This window comes from Gallus gallus, chromosome 7 (assembly GCF_016699485.2).
Source record: "Gallus gallus isolate bGalGal1 chromosome 7, bGalGal1.mat.broiler.GRCg7b, whole genome shotgun sequence".
Classification (NCBI taxonomy): domain Eukaryota; kingdom Metazoa; phylum Chordata; class Aves; order Galliformes; family Phasianidae; genus Gallus; species Gallus gallus.
The window spans coordinates 2,309,059-2,325,277 of record NC_052538.1 but is presented as its reverse complement, the minus strand read 5'-3'; the positions used below and the strand labels follow the sequence as shown (position 1 = coordinate 2,325,277).

Genomic DNA, 16,219 nt, shown 5'->3' with positions numbered 1-16,219 from the left:
TTCTAACTTAGACTTCTCTCTATTTCCTTGCCCGCCCGCATTTTATTCTTGGTTTAACTTCTGACTTGGGGACCATTTCCAAACTCATGACTGCAGCGAAATGGTGGCCATCAGGCACTGATGACGACAAGTGATCAAGCACGATCTGCTGCCAGGCTTCTGCCAATTCAGCCAGCAGAGCCCAAGAAGCAATTCTTACACAGACTCCTTTTGTTCAATATCTCCTCTTCAAACAGAAATCACAACAAAGCCGAACTGTTCTCTGAACCAACTAGAATTTTTAAATCATCACCACCATAATCCCAATTAGTTCACATCAGAGAACTTATTTGTCAGTAAGAGTTAAGTTAATGTTAATCTTGCATCTAAAGGCGCACACGCCGCAAACGTCACCCTACAAAGTCTATACCACTGTTTAAATCACCTACAAGAATAATAAATAGCATTAAACAAGTGCAGTTGTCTTTATCAGACAGGCTTTTGTTCAGGGGGGACAGAGATTCAAAAGGCCTACCATGCTCACTAAACCAAACTGACACAGACTCATTATATTTCAATCTATAATTTCTCTGACGAATCCCAAAATTTATCATTTTTTAAATTCTCAGGAAGTTACCATGCTGCAGTTTTCCATGTCCCTTCCTTTTTTTCCTCTTTTATTAAATATTCGGACATGATTTTAATTCAGTCTGTCATTAACATCTGTGCTTGTATGTGTGTCTGCTCCTTGCTCAGTTTTTTGCACGTCTCAGTAAGTTCTAATTGCTGAGGCTGTATACGACGTACAGCCAGTTGCACAGAGATCCTAGGCCTTTGAACTCTAAGGAGAACATGAAAGATGTGCAGAACTGGTTTGGAAATGGTGAAGAATACTACAGCAGCTGTTCTCTAATGCACTGTGGAAACCTGCTGGTTTGAGAATGCACAGGCACTTCTGCTCATACTGGAAGGACAAGTATAACAAGCCTGCTCCAGAACACCTAGTCCTACACTATGCCAATGAGCCTTAATCAGTAGAGATGCAGGATGTTAGTAGCATGCGAGAGCTGACTTTCTCACTGTGTCCCAGGTCCATGATTTACCACTAATTAACGGCAAATCAAACATCAGTCTGGAAGCTACAGAAGTCTGTGGCAGCAGGAAGAAAACTGCTTATGTGTGAGCTATCAGTATGGCTAGATAGAAGGAAGTCAGGAAGGTTTGGTACAGTAGGGTTTGGCTCTCTTCAGCATGAATCACTGGTTACTTTTGGACCAAACGTGGGTGCAAAATGCCAGCCTTAAGTCTAAAAGTACAGTTTCAGAGTTTGGGTTACATTTGGTTCTTGCAGAACTCACTGAACAAAAGGATTAAAGAGCTTTCCCTCTGAATGTTAAACAAAGCTTAGGAAGCCTGTCAGTATGAGTCACCCAACCAAATTAAGGTCCTGATCTGATATGGGCGTAGACCTTAAGTTAGGTTTCTAGGCAGAGGTTACATCACCACTTTAAAATACACCCTGGTAAATACTGCATCCAGAAGGGGCGCTGGGTTAGGAGTGTGCCTAGCAGAAAGCATATTTTACTTGCAGTTTCCTTACTAACTGCAAAGTCAAGAGAAGCCAAAAGCAATCTTTGAGATACACATGCAGTTACCAAGTAGAGACAATGTCTAATCTTTAATATAAAGATGAGTTAGACTGAAGTAACTGGCCACTGACTAGAGTAAGGCAGAAGTAATTGGTTTGCAAAGAACAGTCTCCATCCTGTTTGAACCTGGGATGAGGTCAGAAAGCAGCGAGCCGTTGCTGGAATGTAGATGCCACATAGTCAAACAGAACCTGCCAAGGTGGCCCTGCACACAACAGTTGTGGGGCTCCCACTGGCCCCACAGACATTTTCCTACATCTTCATCAATCGACAGTGCCTCCTCTGAGAAGCACGTAGAACCTCGTGCTCTGACCTACTTTCTTCAGGCTTTGTTACACTTCTGTCCTAGACAAACAACCTGTTAGAGGTTTCTTTGTCTCCCCACTTCCCCTGTGGAAATGCTGAGGAATAGCACATGCACCTTTAAATACAATAGCTTTTATGGTCTATCTAAAGATCAAGGAAGAAGCTCTCTGCAATGAACTTACCTTAGATTTAGGAGAGGAAAATTTTAGTCAAGGAACAGTCTGAAAAGGAAGTGTTATCCCCCGCTGTTGCTAGGAATCATGTTTACCAACCAGTGGGGACCATGAATACCAGCTGTAGTAAAAATCAAGCTGCACTGTTCTCTTTAAAAGTCTCAGGTTTACATATGACAGAGCAATCCAATAGTAGGCTTTTTATAGAAAAAAGAAGTGTGTAGAGAAAAGCATGCTAGTGGAAGATGACACCAGCATCACCCAAATTGTCACACCCATGTTCTATGTCAAACTGGGGGAAAAAAAAAGGAAAGCCTGTGACAGCTATCCTCTACATCTCCATCTGTACCGTTTTCTGCATTTGACAAAAATATGAATCACTTGGAGGTATAGAAAACGTAACACTTGTTTCACACAACACAGAAATATACAACCTAAAACTGAAGTGAAAACAATACTGTGATAGATACGACAGACTATCTGGTGTGCAGTGTGAATCCATATGTGTGGAGAACTATCTAATCAAGTTCAATGTTTAGGGTTAAATAGAAGAGAGCTATTCAATCTTATAGAACATTGTGAAGTTTCAAAACTAAGGTAAAACCAAGAACTCTAAATATTTCTAACAAAAAGGTGAGTGGTGGTGCTCAAAACACGAAACAGCCTTTTTGGTGGGCTGTTTTCTTATCAATCAAATTTGATGGTTTTCTTTCACATTCAAATAAATCTTTTGGTGATTTTGAAAATGTGGTTAAAAGACATGGGGGGAACTCAGGAAGAAAAGGAAAAACTGTTGTGACCTGTTTTGACAAGATAGTGTCAAGGGTAAGAAATCCTCCTAATTAAGATTTAGTCAAAGTAGTAAATTAGTTCAAATTTATCTATAGCGATGTCCAAATTTTTCATTTTCTGCCATTAGTCCAAGGGTAAATGAATTAGACTTTCTCTAAAGTAAATCAGAAAATATTTCTATCTCACCTTGAATTTTTAGACATAATAATTTTATTGATATATTTACTTTCATGAGAAAACAGAACGGAAGCCTTTGGTTACTTAAAATCATGATTAAATAAGATAAAGCGTGGAGTAACAAAATGATCCCATGCTTTCTTTTTGTACTGAAATACTCAAAGCGAAGACGTGTTAAAAAAGAAACAACAACAACAAAAAAGGAAATCCTGACCTCTCAGCCTGTCTGCTCACTGAAGAATGAAAGAAAAAACATGAAATGCATTGTAAGAGATCACTTAGGTCAGTCTGGATCATTCTTTGACAGTGCAATATAGCAAAAATAATTCGTTTTTTCAGGCTGTGAATACGTGCGTGTATTGCAAGGTGTCATCCCTTTTTCTAGAAATATCTTTCCTTTAAGTTTTATCACTTCTCTTCACGTTTTTGAAGCCTTGGCCTTGAGAAACTTCCAGCTGTCCCTAAAATATTGATAGATACATCTATCTCAGTCCCCATAATGACAATAAATCCCAGCAGTATTACTTCTTTGCTGACACAAGCACTGCCACCTAACAAACTTAGATATGATGGAAGTTTTTATCCCATCAACACTATTGACTAGAAGTGCTTTACTTCATCATCTGTGATTGATTTATGTTCTCTATAATTCACAGATATAATCTCTGGGGTCAGGAGTCTTATGTAATTAAAATATCAGGTAATTTTAAGACAGAAAATTAGAACACACGGACTTGCTCAGACCAAAATCCATAAAGCTTAATGCCCTATGCCTAACCCATGGCTCAAAGAATGGAGCCCACAGGGAGAATGTAAGCACAAAATGTGTATCTGTGCTTCTGCAAAATACACTCCCAGACTCCCTACAACTTGTGGCTCTGGGGCTTTATGAGACAGAAACACCATCTTGCATGTCATATAGGTGCTGATCCACTCTTCTATAGATGTGTCCATTGCTTTCTGAACCCACACAAATTTATAGCAAAAGCTTAACAGTGTCTTGTGTGCAGGAATATAAAGGAATAATTTAAGCCCACTCCTGCTTGAATATATTTCTATTTTGAGAGGGAAAGAAAAAACAGATTTCTCCTCGTTAGTGACTCTGGCTAGATCAAGCTATAGATGTAGAATGAGATAGGGTACAGATAACTTCATTATCCTTCTCTGCCTGCAGGGAACTTCCTCCCACACATGAGCATACAAGCACGATGCAATATTAGCAGTACACTGAGGCAAGAAAAGGACATGCTGAGAAGCCATATTCTCCAACTTCATTTTAGTAGGAAGTGAGACGCTATGCTCACACGTGTTACCCTTGATTTTAACCCCTACTTATAGAAGACATCTCTTACTACTTCCATGGCTGACTGGTGCAAGATAATTCTCCTACTGCATTTGGGTTTTGATCCTGACATCAAACACCACTAGAAGTTGCGATGGTTTCCCCTGTTGAACTCTGAAGCTAGAAAAACTTGTAATGCATCCGATAAATCCTAATATTAACATTCTGTTATGCCTGTCAAACTACACAGAAGCAAAACATACACATAAGATGCAACAAGAACTGTGAAATTAACTCTGATTTGACTTTCCAGGCTGTAGGCTTGGCCTTTGCTGCCATAGAAACCTTTGGGAACTTACAATCTACAGAAACTCACATGTCTTTTAATGCTAACTGAAATAAAACTGTACAGGAACAAGGCAAGGAGAAAGATCAAATTCTTTCACACAGAAGTAGGCTGTGAGAAGCTGAAGCGTGGAATGGAAGTTGCTCTTTTGAGTGTTCTGGTAAAACAAGACATTCTGAGTGGTCTAATATTCAGCCATTAAAAAACAGATTTACCTTTTTACTTATTTTGTGGTTTCTGCTTTTTACTGAAAAAACAAACAAACAAAAGAAAGCTGTGCTTTGGATTTCAAAGGAACTGAAAACATTACAGAAGTTTACTTAAGTTAACTTTATTTCTCTTGCAAAGTTCAGCTTTTCCTCTTCTCTTTGTGATGGTCCTGAACCCTACTCTTAAGTCACTTTGTCTTTAGTTAAAGTATTCTTAAAATAAAGATTCGCGCAAATGCACAGAATGGCTCAGGCAGGAAGGGACATCTGGAGATCAGCTGGTAAAGAGTGCCCCAATGATTGACAGTCTGTGCTTGTTGCATAATTAACCATTACTCATTTGCAGAGCAGCTAGCATGAATGGAAGGCAGTTTGTATATGGATATCTTTAATAAAATAAGTCATGTTTTTCTAATCTCCCTTTTCCTTGATTAACTAATAGACGGTCCCTTTCCCAGTTTAACTTTTTATCTCCACTGACACAAACTGTTTTACATCAAGATTTATGAAAACACGATCTTTATATGCTTATCTTAGCTCATACAAGACTGCAGTGAAGCAAGATGAAGAGCTTCTGCAAAAGAGAAACTTGAATATAAGTGGGAGTGGAAAGCAGATTCTACTTGTTTTAAGTATATATAGACAGGAGTTGTGCCAGATCTTCCTCACACCAGGTCTCAAGGAGTACTCAGTATGCCTTAAACACTTCAGTTTTGCAGTCTGCCCCACTCCTCAGCGCTCATTATTCAGCACGATTTCTGACACATTATAAAAATACACATATTTAGATCAGTGAATCAGCCTGCTCATGTGTGCGGATTGCTCACAAAGTGTGGTGAGAACAGAGAGGAATGCCTTGATAAGTGTTTCGAGAGCCCTGACTTTGATTATGTGCATGGCTTTGCTTCCGGGGGAATTTCCTTGCAGCACTATGTGAAAACATCCCAAGGGGAACACCACTGGTTCAGGCTGGCAAGAACCAGCAAACCATTTGAATAAATAACATAAAGTGAAACTGCCTACCTTCATCCAAGGGACAGAAGATCGTATTTGGAGTAGGTCAACAGCCATACCCAAGATTATTAGGAAGGGTCTCCGATTGCTTGCAGTCCTTTGCAGCATGAAATGGTCTTTCATATGTATGTTGTCAGAGTAAGATGACCAACTTATCAATCCACTCTGCTGTCCCCCTTCTTTCCTGTGATCCTAGGAAAAAAAAACCTGTAATACTGGCGAGCTTAGTTTCTTAGGCCTGTACATCTCTCCTCAGTGATATGATCTCCATGCACAAAAAAGGACAATCCTAGCAGGTTTATCACTCTTCACAACACCCAGGTTCAGAAGAGTCCTTGCTACAAATTCATTCTTCCTGTTGACACATCATTTCAAACTTTTGTTTGCACTTCAGTAGCTTTCTTATTTCATGCATTTTACACTTCCTGAGTTCCCAGGTATGTTACTGGATACCAAAGACAAAGCAGGGAGTATCTGCTCCCTCCTTCATGATGTGGGACAGAAGTACACAGTTGGGCTGGAGGACAGTTTGTTCTTGGGTGACATCACTTACACTTTGGTGGGGCTCTAGTTCTCTTCTAGAAAATTCTTTTCATTCCTATCAGATGTAGATCCATTTCTATTCATAACAAGTCTTAAGGATGAAAAGAAATGGATGAGAACAAATGAGTAGCTGTCTCTCAGTCAAAACTTCTCTACATGAGGGAAATGGCACAGGACACGGATGTGTACAAATGCCTCTGAAGAGAAATACGGCACTTTATTCCTCTAGACTGTCATGCTCTAGGCATCCTGCTATGTGCCATCTTGTCCTACTGCTTAGGCTGTGAATGATTCTGACCTTGTTCCTCCAAACTCCTATCTCCTTCAGCAATAGGAAGGGCAGCAGGAGTAGGCATCGTGTCTTGACAACGTTGCAAAGCTGAAACTGAGACTTTGCACCAGGCCAGGGCCTCCACACTGTGTGAGGCACACCATTCTGGAATGTATGAGGCAGGGAAGTCATTGCTGGAAGTGCTGATGTATGCAGCAGCACGAATGGTAGGGAAATATCTATTATGCCAGGGGGTTGTGCTGTACAAGTCAGTATGGACATGACCTGCCTGTCCGACGTACCACCAAGTTCTTTGTCAAGTGATGAACACATGCAGCACGATTTAAGATCTAAGCTATTCATTGCACTTGTTTCAAATTTCTTTCTTGAATATAATCTCCAAATAGCACAATGCATTCCATAAAACGCTTACAAGAACCTCATAAAACAGCATTATTATTTCCCCCTCTCTACTCTGATTACTTCCTGATGCGTTCCATAGTTGTGCTTGCCTTTCTCATCACCATGGTACATTCATGATTCACAGTCATGCTGTCACCAACCAGTACACACAGTTACTTTCAACTTCTCACTTATGTTCAGATAATGAACTACCACACTACAGCAGTGGCTTCTATTGTTAGTTAGAAATTAACTAACAATATTTTGATTTTTTGCATCATTGCTCTTATTACAGTGCTCAAAATCATGTAGTTATTTCAGTTTGAAAAGTAATATTAATAGCATACTATCTGATGTTCCATTCTCTGCTTCAGTTAAATTATTGATATAAGCAATCTACTGTCAATTTTTGGTGCATTTTGCAATCAAATTCAACCCTCTACCATGCACATTCCTTGGAGCTGAATTTGAGAAACCAGCCTTGTGCTATCTGGAATGTCGGATTAACATTTCTGATAGAATCTGGCTCTTTTGCATAGATGAGTAAGAGCAGTATCTAGGCCAGAATGAATAGTGGAAGGAAATAAATACAGCAGAGAGATGACACTGCCACATGGGCTTTCTGAATACGTACTAGATATTTTCTGTAACAATTAGCATTTATGTTTTCTATCTGGCATATATTAGAACAGGTTCTGCTGAATTTAGTGACAGAAAACAGAAGAACTATGAACTTAAAGAAAACTTAAAGCTCTACTGCAAACACATAGGTAGTGAGCTTATTCAAGAACTGAAGATTCAGCAATACCATAAATATACTCACTCAGCAACAGGGAGACAGCATCCAACTCCTGCCATACCTTTGGAGAAGTTTTCTGTCTTCGAAAAACAGTGCAATAAAAAGTGTTTGCCTGTGAAATGAGATCCCAGTTTAAAACTCCAATCTCACAATCTTCTTCTATCTCGTAATATAGAGTATGAACAACTAGACAGCAACATGTAAATGCCTGCGTGACAAAGAAAAACCAGTGTTTGTTAATATCTAGGCTCGTTAGCGTTTAGTGTCCTTACCACAGTGACACAGTAATTAATATCATATAAATTCCTCAACGAATATCTGTAGAATACTTGCATTTCACAGACAAAGGTACAGATTTAGTGTGCAGCAGTGACCCCTGGTGGTTAGAGTAGTTCTGGCAATGACAATAATTCCTGGCAAAAGTTGGATCAGCTCCTTTGAGACCAGCTTCTTTTCCGTGTTCACGCGTATTGCTCAGGTGGCAAGGAACAATATATAATTCTATTAACTGTGCTATTATCTTTTAACCATAGGAACCTTACATATCTGCCAGAGCTTAGTCTTGCAGGCTCTCACACAGCATGCACTGTACTTGTGTGGTGCAAAAGTCAATTAAGAGACACATCCTAGAGCCCTGCTCCTCCAGAGGCAGACTTCTGAGTCTGGACCGCAAGCAAATTTAGCCCGGGCTTTGCCAAACTGCCTGACATAAGAGGCTCTCCGCTCTCTTGTTGGATACTCTGCAGCTCTTGGTCTTTTACTGTTTCTCAAGGACAGCTGCAGCAAACCAATGCATCTTGAAATAGTATGCTGTGAAATAGCACGTGATTCTCCACTTATCCCCTTTCAGCTGATCTATTTCATCAAAATTATCTACCAGGCCTTGGGAAAAAAAAATAATAATCTTGTAAATCGTTATTATTTTAAGGTAACCATTGTAGGCCACAGGTCAGTTTCTAGGAAGCTGTTAAATACGTCTGCCACGCAGGATATCACAAAACCTCTTGCTTGTATTTAGAAAGTACTTTTGGTTGCAGAAAATGATTGCTGTAAGTTACATTCAGCCTTCTGTTTGGCACCTCAGTGACCCTGATCCCCCCCTCTGTGCTCCTGTCCCTGCCCTGCCCCTTCTCCTTGGCTTTGTCTCTTGGTTCTGAGTCTTGCTTTCCCACATACAGCAGCATTCTGCCTTTCTCAGACGAACCTCATTTTATAACCTAACTCCTGTGAGAAAATTGCCTCTGGCATACCCCAGAATAACTCACAGCGCTGCAGCTCCCAACACTATCCTCTGCTTCTTGAACTGCATTTGTTGGCTTCTTTACATAGAACTACAATGCCCGGCTTGGTTCTGTACCTGGTTCTGTGGTAGGATCCTTTCAGAGCCATCACATGGATGTTTAGGGACATTTTTAGACCAGAGGGGATGATGAGCCGTAGTAATTAACAAGCCTCTATTCCACGAACTGCCACGGAGGATTTTGCAGAGAAACGGCAGTGTATTTACGGCAGGAGCTCCGTACGACGCCCGCCTCGCTCCGCGCGGCAGGGCGGGAAGCAGCCCTTCCACCGCCCCCTCACGGCCATTCCCGCCGCGCGGCTGCGCGCCCAAGCGCCGCCCTCAGGGGGCCGGCAGCCGGCGGGGCCGCCCCGTGCGCGGGGCCAGGCGGCAGCGGGCAGCCGAGCGGCCGTGCCATGCACTCCCTCGCCCAGGAGATCAGGAGTTTCTCCAGGGCCAACCTGCGGAAGCAGCGCACGCGGGTGACGACGCTGACGGGCCGGAGGGTCATCGAGACGTGGCGGGGCGCCTGCCTGCAGGTGGAGGAGGAGGCGGAAGCGGTACCCGGCGGCGGCTTCGTGCAGGACCTGAGCTGCGACCTGCAGGTCGGCGCCGCGCGGCCCTGGCTGCTGTTGGGTGAGTGAGGCGGGCGGCGGGGCATCTCCTCTCGGCGCCGCGGGGCGCGCCGTGCAACGGCTGTCTCTCTCCTCAGGGTCGCAGGATGCCGCTCACGATCTGGAGACCCTCAGGAAGCATAAGGTAACGCCTCAGCGCGTCTGGCATGCTGATTTGGTGTGGGTTTTGTTCTTCGAGACTAAAATATTTCTGAGTGACAGCATCCCAGCTGCTCCCTCAGCAGGTCGGTGGATGTCTGAGGGCTCCGCAAGGAGCTGGAATATGTCACTGTTCCACACAGCAGATCCTACGTTGCCCTCTGTGCAGGCATCAGGCACTGAGCACAACCAGACATACATGCCTGTGGGGCCAAAGGAGGGAAGGCAGCAGTTCCAAGGCCATCCTCAGCTCTGGTGCTTCTACCCTCCTCCATCAGAGCGAGGGGACAATGAGGCCTTTAGGAAGCTCTGTGAGACAGGGAGCACACTGCTCTGGTGGCTGTTGCTATCTCAACATCAGTTCCCTGTAAATGAAAACAACCCAAGCTGGCCATGGCTCGAGCTGAGCAGAGGTGGCAGGAGGCCAGACTTGGTCTCCTCTGCCAAGCACAGGTACAGTTTACTCAGGGATCCTCACACTCCAGTAAGCAGTGCAGGTACCTCAGCAGCACAGATGTGAGGCTGATGGGTTAGAGCAGGCTTTAAATATGCAGAGTTACTGGATGATCTGTGCTCTCCCACCACTTTTCATTTTCCACCTGTGTGCTGGCAATTGCCTTTTCTGCTGAAAATCCTTCCTCCAGTCCATGTGTTTGGGTAAGCACAGATCTTCTCATTTCCTCATATTCATTATGAGAAGGAAGAGAGCTCTTAAAGCACGTGGTTTGTAGCAGGAATTTTAAAGCTCATTGACCAAATTGTCTGACAGGTCTCATGCTAGTGACCTTCCTCAGAGAGTAGGTCTTCCTCACCATCATTCTCAGCATTGAGGTGTTAACCATCACCTATCAAAGTATTATGGAATCACAGAATGGTTTGAGTTCGAAGGGACTCCTAAAGGCCATCCAGTTGAAATCCTCTGCAATGAACAGGGACACCTACAGCTTGAATAGGCTTCTCTGAGCCTGATTTCACCTGATCTTGAACATCTCCAGGGATGGAACATCCGCATCTCTGGGCAATCTGTACAAGTGCCTCACCACCCTTACTGAGTGGGCAGCTAAAATTTCTTGGCAGTATGTTTGCTGTCAAATTCCATGTAACTAACAGATTTTTTACTGTATCTGACAAATTAATGTGTATTCCTTTTTGGTGTTTTGTAGTTTGTCTCTGTACTGTGAAACAGAAGTTGAGTTCCATCATGAACTGTCCAGACTGCAGGGGTGAATCATCTGCTTCCTGCTTGTAAATTAAATGAAACCTGTAACTTAAAATATATTTAGGAGATAAGAAGGTAGCCACTTGAAATACTTCCACTGCCCTAATGAGAATGCTTATGTTTTAGTTAAACAAACAAAAAAGACTGATTTTTTGCCATATCCTCATATTGTACTGTATTTTAACTCAAGGTAGGATTTTGAGAAAAGCATACCGTAGATAGCACATATAGCGGAACAGTGTGGTTGTGTAAATTACAATCTGTTTGTGTCTAAAGAATAATTTACCTTTGTTAATGCTTATATTGCTTGCTGTCTTCAGAATTCTATTTTTCTTTTTACTTAGGTTACACATATTTTAAATGTGGCCTATGGAGTCCAAAATGCCTTCCTTAATGACTTTGTATACAAGACCATATCTATTTTGGACCTCCCAGAAACTGATATCACCTCCTATTTCCCAGAATGTTTTGAGTTTATTGAGAAAGCCAAGATCCAGGTATAGTATATCTACACAATATAACTATACAGTATGGTTATTTATTACCTTAAATCTAAACAGCTAGTTCTGTCAAAAAACTATGAATCTACATACAGTTATGTAGCAAGACTATCAGAGAATGGGTTAGTAGCTTGAAGCCAACCAGTGGTTTTAACTGCTGATAAAATCCTGAGAAAGACATCACACAGGGAGTAGGATGACTGACCTGCATTTGAGGTTGCTTAGCTGCTCTACATATAAAACCAAGAGGGATGACTCCTATTTGTTAAACTTGGCCTTACTGTTTAATTTATACCAATGGTAGCTTTGACACTATGACCTGACAACCAGACATTGTTGTACATTATTTGACTATTTCTACCATATTCATTATTTACAATTTGAGATAAAAGAAGATAATCTTGCTCCAGTTTGCTTTGTGTCACACAATGTTCTTTCCTTCTCTCATGTATCATTTACAAGCTATGTGATACACATTAACACTTAATGACCTTTTCAAGGTTTCTTGTTACTGTTTCCACTTCATTCCTACATGAGACTTGCCATTCCAAACTCCACAATGTTGATTTCTGCCTCCAGTATTTATGTTCAGTTACTATTTTGTAAACTAGGGAGTTTCCCTGCTTATTCCTCCTCCTTCCCCCCCACAGCTCAGTATTAGTGATTTTATAATGGAAAAGTTGCACTGGAGATCAGGTAATAGATGGAATAGGTGTTCTCCAAGATCAGTTCATGAAGCATGTAAGTAATTAAAAACCACCTCAGGTTTTTCTCTGCATAATGCTGTTTGCTTCGTCAAGTTGATGTTAAAAGACATCATGATGAGATGTATAATGAAGTGCTATTTTCCGTAAGTAATTACAAAGAGATACTGCTGTTTCATCTCCTAAGGTGAGAGGCAAGGGATGTTCACTGATGAGGAAGACTAGGTATATGAGACATTGTTACCAGAACATGGTTAACTTAGGAGAAATGCTTACATTAGAGAAGCAAGAAAACTGTGCACTGTTCTGTGAGTCACTAACAGTTGTTGCTTGTAACAGGATCAAGTATTCTAACACTTATTAGCTGCTTGAGTCTGTAGACATCATGGTACAAGTGTTGATACTGATCAGAGTCACCTTTCTGGGCTGACAATTGGCAAACAGATTTTCCATTACATGTTAGGTGACCCATGTCAAATCATATTGCTCATATCTAATACAAAATTAGTGAAGCATTATGTGCTAAATTTATATTTGTATAAGCTAGCAATGGATTTTTCCAAAGAAAAATAAATGTGCTCAGTGTTATATTTGGTTTAATACTACTGCCCGTGTTTTCAAGTCTACTCTATGGAATAACTGAGAGGAAGTAAATGAAGATGACAATTTCCAACAGACAATGTGAAGAGGATATGAATTCCACTGGAGGAAAAAAAAAAGAGTGGTATTGTGATCAATGAAGATGGTGCAACTCAATTTCATACTTCTTTGTCTTGTTATTCAGGTTGGAGTATTTTTGGAGCAGGAACATGTTCTGCTCTGTGTATTAATACATCAGGTGATTGAAACATGCAGGTCTGTGACCAAAGTCATAAGGTTCCTGCAGCCCTCTTGTGTTTTTCTTCTGTGTATAGTGTCCATTTAATTATTCTGTCCATCCTTAACATGCACAAAGAGACTGCTTATGTCTAGCTTATGTATAGCCTCAAATACCTGTGTGTGCTCTGTCATGTTTCAGTACCTTCATTTGAAATCTGAGGATGCCAATTTCAACAATGCCATCGCTATCATTTGGCAAGCAGTTTGGACTGAGCCTTTGCCAGGCCAGAACCTGGTGTACAAATGTGACAAGATCACAACACCTGGTCATTACGCAGGTGGCCTACGCCACACTGAGTTGTCCAGATGTCTTTGTGCCTACTATTTTATAATGAAACCTGCAGCATCTTTTTCAAGATTCATTCAGGTGTTTCAAGGGTTGTGTGGGAAATATTCAAGCAGGCTGAAAAATACTCATTTCGCATTTAATTCAAAATAAGCTTGATTTTAAACACTGAGAGAAACATTTGGGACTTCCTGGGAAGCTGAGTACAGATGGATACCTAGTCCCCATGTGAGAGGCCTTAGCTGAGCCAGCTGTATCAATCACTAACAATTGTATTAGGCATATGATAGCAAAATAGAGATTTATTGCAAATCATACAACATATTTTCTGAATTTGTGTTGTTATACATGATTCTGCTTAACCAGAATTTAACTGAAGAACTCCAGAGTAAGCAAGAAACATGCAACTAAGACTACAACGTGTTCTAATATCTGCTTCTGTGCCTAATTGTTTGCTGTTGTAATGCTACAGCAGGATGGAAAGTACCATGATAACAGCAGGACAACAAAGTCTTTAGCTGCAGCAAATGAGAATAAACCCAAAGACAGCAGACACGAACATAGAAGTGAAGAAAAAGCAATACATACCTTAGGAAGGCCTCAGATACATGGGGATCCTCAGAAAGGTGCCCTCACCTCCACTACCAGCCCTTAAATGAGCTCTGGGAAGGGGGGAATCTTGGCTCCACTCCTTCCGGTCACTCAGCAGGATTGCATGCACCTGTGCTCCCCTGGGTTGGTCCTGCTTTCCTACCAGGTTCTCCATTACTGCTTCAGTCCATGACTTAGCATTACCACTGCAGCTGCCTTTCTGTGTTTTTAACCTGGTAACAACATACAGTCAACTTCCTTTCCATATTTCATATAAAATACATTTTAAAGTTAGAGCCTAAGTAGATCAAGTGTCTTAGTGGCCAAGCTGTCCATGATTTGGTGTTTACAAGAGGAAGCTACTGCTAGGACTTGAAGAAGAGGACAGAGAATGGCTTTTAGTTCTGAAACATTAGTTAGGTGTGAAGTATTTGTTAATCAAGCAGCCCTGGTTAGAAAAATATTTACTTTGGGGTTCACGTATCTGTGTTTGGAAGTATTTATTTATGTATATGTTTGCTTTGAGCTTAGCAAGGAGCTTCTGCTAAATCACAATATATTGTAAATCAAGTTTCTTTGCTCTGCTTTCTTGTTTCTATCTACTTAATGAATGTCCCAACTAATGTTTCATTCATTTCTTGAAGGATGGTGTGGTCCTGGTCCACTGCAACGCAGGAGTCTCCCGTGCAGCAGCAATAGTCATCGGTTTTCTGATGAATTCAGAAGGACTGAGTTTTGCTTCAGCCTTTTCCTTGGTAAAAAGTGCAAGGCCTTCTATTTGTCCCAATCCTGGCTTCATGGAGCAGCTCCACAAGTACCAAGAGCAGAATATAAAGGCAAATGGAAGCTTAAGTGATCACGACTGATGAAAAGGGAGAAGTGAAACAATCTGTTCTGACTATACGGTACCAGATGTTGGATGTACTTTAAGCTCTCGTTTTGCAGCTCTCTTTCACAGGTGCACTTTAAAATCTTTCTCTACATTTTGTTTTTTCTTATGTTCACTCCCATTTTTCAGCATCTGGTGTTGAGGCCAAATGGTGCTCCACTGACTTCACTGATGTTTTACCCAAGAGAAAGTTCTTCCTAGAGCAATGAAAGAAGGTCAAGCTTTTCTTGCAGAAACAGAACAATTTTTTTACTGAACCATCAGAGAAAGCAGGCAATGCAGAGAGGAAATTAGAAGGTAACTGGGATTATAAAGTCGCCCTGTTTATTTTCATGCTAAACCAAATCTTTACACGTTCTAGCTGGATGTAACACCTAGATAAGATGTTAATATAAGAAAATACCTTGCTATTGGGTCTTAAATCAATCGTAAAACTAAGGAGGATTTTATTGAATTTTCTGGGCTGGCCAACCACTAAATATATATAAAAAGATAGAGTGGATAGTCCATTGATGGAAGTAACAAGGTGTAGGGTGCTTTAATGCCTCACTTCTTTCTCCTGTTTCCCATCAGGCAGCAACTGGAAGTACACTAACATGATGTTTTCCAAGTGCTAGGAAACAAGCTGGCAGGGTTTTGTTGCTGATGGGTTTTTTAGACGATTGCAGAGCAGAGAGGTTGTTACAAACATTTTTCTTCTCTCAGGCTCTTTGGGTTCAGTCCCCTCGCCCAGTGCCCCCTCACTCCATTCCACAGAGTGAACACACATCGTAGGATAGGTACCCGGTTTCTTTTTCCCATCCCTCTACTGACAGATCTCAGATTAAGTGTTGTAAGATGGCACGTTTAGAAAAACAAATACAGGATCTGTGACAAAGATTTTGTCGACAGCAGTATTTTGGTGGCCTTCGTGCCCCTTCTAAATGGTTGGATACGTTAACTTACAGTACAACAAAATAAACGCTGTGTGTGGATAACTGTGGATTTAAGTGAAAAATATGTGAAATCTGGCTACTGTTCCCTGGTCTTTATTTCCGCATTCCCGAGGCAAGCCGATCACTGCTTTTCCATTCCGATGTGGGTGTGAGACACAACCCGCAGCCCTGCCCTGCGCCGCCCCCACAGCCATCTCCAATAGCGCGGTGAGCACCACAGCA

At 41.5% G+C, this 16,219-nt stretch overlaps 2 protein-coding genes across 5 annotated transcripts in view; one reads left to right on the top strand and one right to left on the bottom strand.

The window, feature by feature from the left end:
• NCKAP1 (NCK associated protein 1) overlaps window positions 1–9,544 on the bottom strand; it is a 64,688-nt gene extending 55,144 nt beyond the window's left edge. For 3 of the 4 annotated variants that reach the window (XM_046943944.1, XM_040704130.2, XM_040704131.2), the window contains exons 1-3: window positions 9,300–9,544; window positions 7,967–8,054; window positions 5,937–6,119 (exon numbers count right to left, since the gene is read on the bottom strand). The gene's annotated coding sequence lies outside the window, so the exon portion shown is untranslated. Of the gene's footprint in view, window positions 1–5,936; window positions 6,120–7,966; window positions 8,151–9,299 lie in introns of all 4 variants that reach the window. The other variant, XM_046943945.1, reaches the window with a different exon arrangement.
• Window positions 9,545–9,566: 22 nt separating this feature from the next.
• Window positions 9,567–16,072, top strand: DUSP19 (dual specificity phosphatase 19). Its single transcript, XM_421855.8, has 4 exons — window positions 9,567–9,857; window positions 9,934–9,980; window positions 11,558–11,710; window positions 14,818–16,072. The coding sequence occupies exons 1-4, from the start codon at window positions 9,638–9,640 to the stop codon at window positions 15,037–15,039; spliced, it is 642 nt and encodes a 213-aa protein (XP_421855.2). The 5' UTR covers window positions 9,567–9,637; the 3' UTR covers window positions 15,040–16,072.
• The last annotated feature ends 147 nt before the right edge of the window (window positions 16,073–16,219 follow it).

What these genes read in the sequence shown, in the direction of transcription:
- DUSP19 (XM_421855.8), top strand. Translation starts at nt 9,638, where the DNA reads ATGCACTCCCTCGCCCAGGAGATCAGGAGTTTCTCCAGGGCCAACCTG. An exon ending in GCGGCCCTGGCTGCTGTTGG is followed by an intron (nt 9,858 to 9,933) that starts GTGAGTGAGGCG and finishes CTCTCTCCTCAG; the next exon opens with GGTCGCAGGATGCCGCTCAC. An exon ending in AGACCCTCAGGAAGCATAAG is followed by an intron (nt 9,981 to 11,557) that starts GTAACGCCTCAG and finishes CTTTTTACTTAG; the next exon opens with GTTACACATATTTTAAATGT.